This window comes from Lygodium microphyllum, chromosome 2 (assembly GCF_053477565.2).
Source record: "Lygodium microphyllum isolate KBCC chromosome 2, Lygodium_microphyllum_v1.1.10, whole genome shotgun sequence".
NCBI lineage: Eukaryota > Viridiplantae > Streptophyta > Polypodiopsida > Schizaeales > Lygodiaceae > Lygodium > Lygodium microphyllum.
This window is the reverse complement of record NC_141136.1, coordinates 52,409,425-52,415,424: the sequence shown is the minus strand read 5'-3', so window position 1 is coordinate 52,415,424 and position 6,000 is coordinate 52,409,425. Positions and strand designations below refer to the sequence as shown.

Sequence of the window (6,000 nt, the reverse complement as noted above, 5' to 3'; positions counted from 1 at the left end):
GATGTATCCACTCCCATCTATGTAGTTATAAGTTGTAGGTAGCAATAGCACGTTGCCTATGCAACATTAGGTTTTGGCATATTACCCTCAAGTACTCATCTTATATACTCTAATAGCATTGCTATTTAGACTTGAAATATCTATTCTATTATCCTTAGTCCAAAATAATCAAGTTAATTTTTTTTTCGTACTAATATCGTATTGTACCTTATAAAATCTTAAGGTACCATTTAGTACCGTATTTTATCGTACTGTACCGTATCGTACCTTGCTTATACAAATAAAGAAAAATGAAATGAACAGACCCTGGTTCACTAAAAGTTGCACACTACTTTAAACACACAGCTGGAGAGCGTCAATGACAAAACAAATGTTCTTTAATGACAACTACAAGCAAACAAATCTGTATGCATACAAGCACATGAAGCAAACGAGTTATGCCCAGCTATTACTCTGAAGAAATTTATAATAGGAGGAAACAAAATAACATGAAATAATGAAGCTTCCCTCAAGAGTAATTGGGAGAATTTTATATACACTATATTCCACTTATAATAAGTCACATAGTGTATTACCTATGGTAACTGGTTGTATAATGGCAGTCACAATTGAATGAATGTGAAGTCACGTTCAAGAGCTGTATGGATTTTAGAACTCTTAAGCTGTGAAGGGGCCTTCAGGTATCCATTCTTCTCAAAAGGTTATGGAGAAAGGGGCGATGGAGCAAAGGGTGACAGGGCTGCCACTAGACACGTGCTCACTGACTTATACACCCAATACAATGAGGGATTAAGCCTTGTTTTAACACTGACCATTCATGGGTAGGCAAAGAATGTACATCACTAATACATATGTGACTTCAGCAACAGAAATACCTTCTTCTGTGCAACCAAAAACTGCAGGGTCACACAAATGTGCCATACAAGGGATTCACAGCAATGGCAAAACAAATCATGGTACAAACAAGGCTTTTGGGACAAGAAGCCTTGACACCAGTTGGAGAGCAGATTGTACACACTTTCCACACACTTACATCCCTGCAGCCAGTTTATGTCTTTCCCTTGCACGAGCCAAGGTGGGCCGATACCATTTTAATCCATGCCAGGAAACTCTAGGGTGTATTGATGCTCTCTCTTTAGCCTGTGCAGGGGATGGTGAACTGATTAGGGAAAGCTCATTTGAAGCTCCAGGTATGTTTTCAATCTTGCTTGGCAATCTTCTCAAACGCTGATGGAGAGCTTCCATGTTCACAAGAGGTATGAGGGTTGGGCGTCCATGTGCACACTGTCACAAAACCAGAATGAGCAAAAACCAGAGAAGACCCTGCTAAATTCTAAAGAGCTATGCAGGCAGATTAAAATTTCTCAACCATAAAATAAGCATGTGATTACTTGAAAACACAGAGCTGTCTGCTTTAATGCTTCCACTAGCTGTTGACATTCTGATCTCAGCAAGTGATCACCAAACATGATAGCACCTACAAAATTAAGTGGCATAACCATGTCAATACCCCGCAAATCTGAAGTCCATAATAGTTCGAATAAATTCAGACAAAGGATTATGTTAAAGGTACACATTCAGATTTAAGCATCACGATAGAAATTTATCAGATGCAGCAAAGAATGACAATCACAAGAAGTTGTCCAACACATCAGAAACACAGGCTGGCTGAAGCGTGCTTTGACATTTGTCATGTTAACCTTCATGGAACAAAATCCAGGTTTTCCTCCATTCGTGATTGGTCAACCAGTATTTCCTGCAACCATCTGCTCCTTAGGCAAGTTGTGGCAACAAGACATTACTGTTGCCACCATCGTGCTGCTCTTAAGTCCATTTTTTTTTTTCGTGAAGATAATTGAATTAAGTAGTAAATATTTACATTTGACCATCAGGTCAGCATTCTCTCTGTATCTCTTACTTTCTATTACATCAGACCATCAGGTCATCAGAGAAACTGATGAAAGACTATCACGACTTTTACATAAAGAAAAAAATCACACCAAAAGGACAGCTAGAGTAGAGCGAACAATAGCCAGCCAGGGAACAACAATGTCAGGAAGAACCATGTCGGCTGATATCATAGAAGAAATCTGCCATAGCGCTAAACCTCGAACACTTGGGCCAGATTGGATTGGATATACATTTGTCAAAGTGATTTCTTTCTTTCTGCAATCATCGACATGTGGGTGGAACAACAACATGTCTTATCAAATCACTACCCTTTGGTCTTGGAAATGACCCATAGACCTGTTAATGTATTTAAGGCTCTCCTTGCTCGGCTGCCTCTTCGTTTTAATCAATCTTTTCTGCAGTAGAATCAGTTTTTGGAGTGTGTTGAGCAACTAATCGCTTCTTTTAGCTTGAAGGTCCTATTTGGAGGGAGGGACGCATGGGCAGTTTTTAGGGATAATGAGTGAGAGTTATCCTGTCAGTATGGTATTCAGCATGCTTCCTCTTTACGAGCTGAATTGCAGCATGCCGGATCTTTATTGGCCCACTCCTTGTCTCTAAGTCAATCAGGGGATTCTAATGAAGACTTGCTCATATGCATTGAATGGTTGAAAGGTAGGGTTCATTCTCTTACGAAAGAGGAATATGCAAAATACAAATTGCTGGCCAAAGCTGAAGCTTTATATGATAATAACTGTCAACCCCATTAATTCTTTGCTCGTTTGCACTAGAAATATGCACGGGAAAATATTGTGCATTTGATGGATGAGTAGGGTATTATGGTGACTGATCATGCCTCCATCATTCGGATGAGTGTTGACTTTTATAAGTCCTTGCTAGGTCTGCGAGAGATTTTTTCTGCTGCTGTTCACTCTGCTCGTCGATATATTTGCGTGTTGGTTAGTAATCAGGTTAAACCAAAATGGGTGGATTTAATGGAGACTCATATTTCAGAAGATAAAGTGGAAGAACTGCTGTCCCACCTACCCCGAAGGAAAAGTCCTGGCTTCCTAATGAGCTGTTTTCAGCTCATGTGGAGTAGTTTAAAGACCCATTGACTTGCCTGTGTCAGCAAGTGTGGAATTCTGGTATGATGCCGTTAGATTGGAAGATTGCTGTCATTCGGTTGTTGCCCAAGGTTCCCTCTCCAACCTCTTTGAAAGAATGGAGACCCATTTTTGTCATGGGTTTGTTATATAAAATCTTCTCCAAAATCATTGCCAACAGATTGCATAATTTTTTTCCACACCTTGTTCATCCATGTCAATACGGTTTCATTAAAGGTCCGAATATAATGCATAACATTTTGAATGTTCAACTGGGAATTGACTATGCTAAAGCTTCAGGTCAACAACTAGTTATGCTTCAGCACAATATTGAGAAGGCATTTGTTTATGTTAGCTGGTCCTTTTTGCAGCAATTATTGTCTACAATGGGATTCGGTCCTGGCATGGTGACAGAGAGAGGAAGAGGCTAGAGAGAGAGAGAAAGAGAGAGAGGAGAGGCTTGAGAGAAAAAGAGGGTGTGAGAAGCTTGAGAGAGAGAGAGAGAGAGAGAGAGAGAGAGAGAGAGAGAGAGAGGCTTAAGAAAGAAAGAAGAAAAAAAAAAGAAAGGAGAAAGAAAGAAAAAAGTTGTATACTTAAAGGAAAGTGGCCAAAAAGTGCCCATTTTTTCGTACTAAATCATACAGATACGTACTCTACCGTACCATACGGATCAGTCCATACTATGTACGGAGATAACCCTGCATGGTGTCTCTTGTTGATACCATTAGTCAAGGTGCTATGGCTCGTATTGCTCTTAATGGAGGGATCACGGAGGAAATTGCCTTATCTCGATTTAGGCAAGGCTGTCCTCTCAGCCCTTTGCTGTTCGCTTTGGTCATTCACCCGATGCTCTCATTGTTGGATAAGTTGGCTGATCAAGGCGAGATAGTTGGCTTGTCTCTTCCCAGTGGTACTCAACTTGTGGGTCAATCTTTGGCAAAGATTCCTTTATGTTCCTTAAGGTTGATTGCACTAAGGTTAATTAGACAATGGTGGCCTGGAATCTTTTTGCTTTGGCATCAGGTCTTCATATTAATACTAAAAAATCTACACTTCTCTCTTGTACGGAGCATGATCTGCAAGCATTGGGCTCACATGGAATTGTGATCTCAAAGGGAAATATAACCTGATACTTGGGATATCCTATCGGTGTGGAGTTAGCTCCCCGTGCCTTACTCGATTGGATGGCATCCCGGATTCATGACAGGTTTATGTACTGGAAATCTCAAGGTTGGCCTTTACATGTCAGACTTAAAGTTGCTCAATGTATTATGATCAGTTAGATATCATATTTTCTACCACTGCTGCCCTGGACTAAGAAGTCCCTTTTGGAATTGGTTCAGCCTATCAGATTCATGTTGTGGAAAAAGAAAGACAATCATTTAGGACAGGTGTGGATTTCGTGGTAGCATGTGACTACGCCTAAATGGATGGGGGGTGTTGCTTTGTTGGATGTTAATTTGCATATGTCAGCCTTGAGGTTGGTCCTTTTGCTGGCTTTATGTGTACAGAGTCATCCTTGGTCAGAGATTGCAAATTTTTCATTGAAAAGACTGGTATCTCTCATGGGAACACAGTTATTCATGCTTCCTGGTGGAATGTGCTTAATTCCTCGAGGCCTATTAAGGTCTCCCAGTCTTTTCTCCTTTCTCATTTGATTGCATCTTGGTAGGAGATCTTACATTTTTCAGTCTAGCGTCCCCCTGATATTCACAAGGAGGTGAATTCGCTGCAAGGAGAAGTACTAGCATCCTCCAGGTTGTTGGATTGGCCGGACAAAGATTTGTAGAAAGTCAAGTTTAATCGGATGGCTCGTTTGGGGTTGCAGACAGTTTTTTATGGTGTTATTCTTGGGTAGTCTTGTCTTTATTCTTTTTGGTGTATTTGTCAACACTTTCGGGTACCGCGTGGATATTGTGACATCTGGTCATCCATACAAGCCAGACTTCAGAGGCTCTCTCATTTGCCTGTGCTACAGCCATTGTATCCATGGCATGACTGGATGTTTGTGCTTTTGGATGGTTTCAAGAAGAGGTCTGCTAACCAAATATATTATCAGATGGTGGAGGCCAAGAGATGGGTCACTACAAAGATGAATAAATTATGGCATACAAGGGATGGCAAAAAGAAGTGGTGGGAAAGATTCATTTAGCTTTGGAAGTCTAACGTTCCCTATGAGGGTAAAGTCTTCTTGTGGAGATTGCTGATTGGTGGTCTTCCAACAAGAGAGGTGTTGCGTGCTTGAAAGATCTCTGCTGGTCATTGTGTATTCTGCACTACATGTGATGAAACATTGCTTCGTCTTTTTGTCTCTTATCCGGTTGCTCGACGGATCTGGAGTTTAATTTCCCACGTGTGGTTCTGAGCAACTCAGCACCGGATAAAGACCTATTCATGGATCATGGGAAAGCTGCCCTCTTTGCCTTCCTTGCATTTTGATTATTCCTGCCTATTCCATTTCCTTAGATGGATTGCCCTGTGGCATATTTGGTGTACTCGGAATGCCTTTATTTTTGATTCAGTTTCGTGCTCTTAAGTCCATTATCCCTCACTCCTTGTTTCTCTTTTCTTCCTCCCTTCTCCTCACACCTGTCTCCTCAGCCAGCTCTCTCCATCTTCCTTTCCACCAAAGTCTCCTTGCTCCAATCCCTCTGATTCTTCTATCATCCTGTTCACCACCCACATTTTCCTTGCCATCATCCCAAAGCTTAGCCTCCCTTAATCAGATGAGGCAAAATCTGTCCACAATATGTCTCTAATCGGGACAACTAAGAGCTATAGATTGCTTCCCATTCAGGGTAGAACTCCCTGTGCCAGCAGTGAACAGCCTGTATACACTTTTCACATCAGTCCACAGTGGACCAAAGATTCACAGATCAGTCCCTCGTGCATCCACAAACACCAATCAGTCTTCTCCCAGTCATGCTTTGCTTGCACCCCTCTTTCCTAAGCTTTTTCATGTCCAAGATTGTCACTTGCCATACAACATTAAGGTGTGAACTGA

General features: G+C 41.3%; 1 protein-coding gene across 6 annotated transcripts in view; it reads right to left on the bottom strand.

Annotated features, from left to right (window-relative positions):
• Positions 1 to 454: 454 nt before the first annotated feature.
• The window catches only part of MLH3 (MUTL protein homolog 3), a 160,882-nt gene continuing 155,336 nt past the window's right edge, over positions 455 to 6,000 (bottom strand). For 4 of the 6 annotated variants that reach the window (XM_087693505.1, XM_087693495.1, XM_087693532.1 and 1 more), the window contains 2 exons: positions 1,392 to 1,477; positions 455 to 1,284 (listed from right to left, as the gene is read on the bottom strand). In XM_087693505.1, coding sequence (XP_087549631.1) covers positions 1,030 to 1,284; positions 1,392 to 1,477 — 341 coding nt within the window. In that variant the 3' untranslated portion in view covers positions 455 to 1,029. The remainder of the gene's footprint in view (positions 1,285 to 1,391; positions 1,478 to 6,000) is intronic. The other 2 variants (XM_087693514.1, XR_015693202.1) reach the window with 2 other exon arrangements.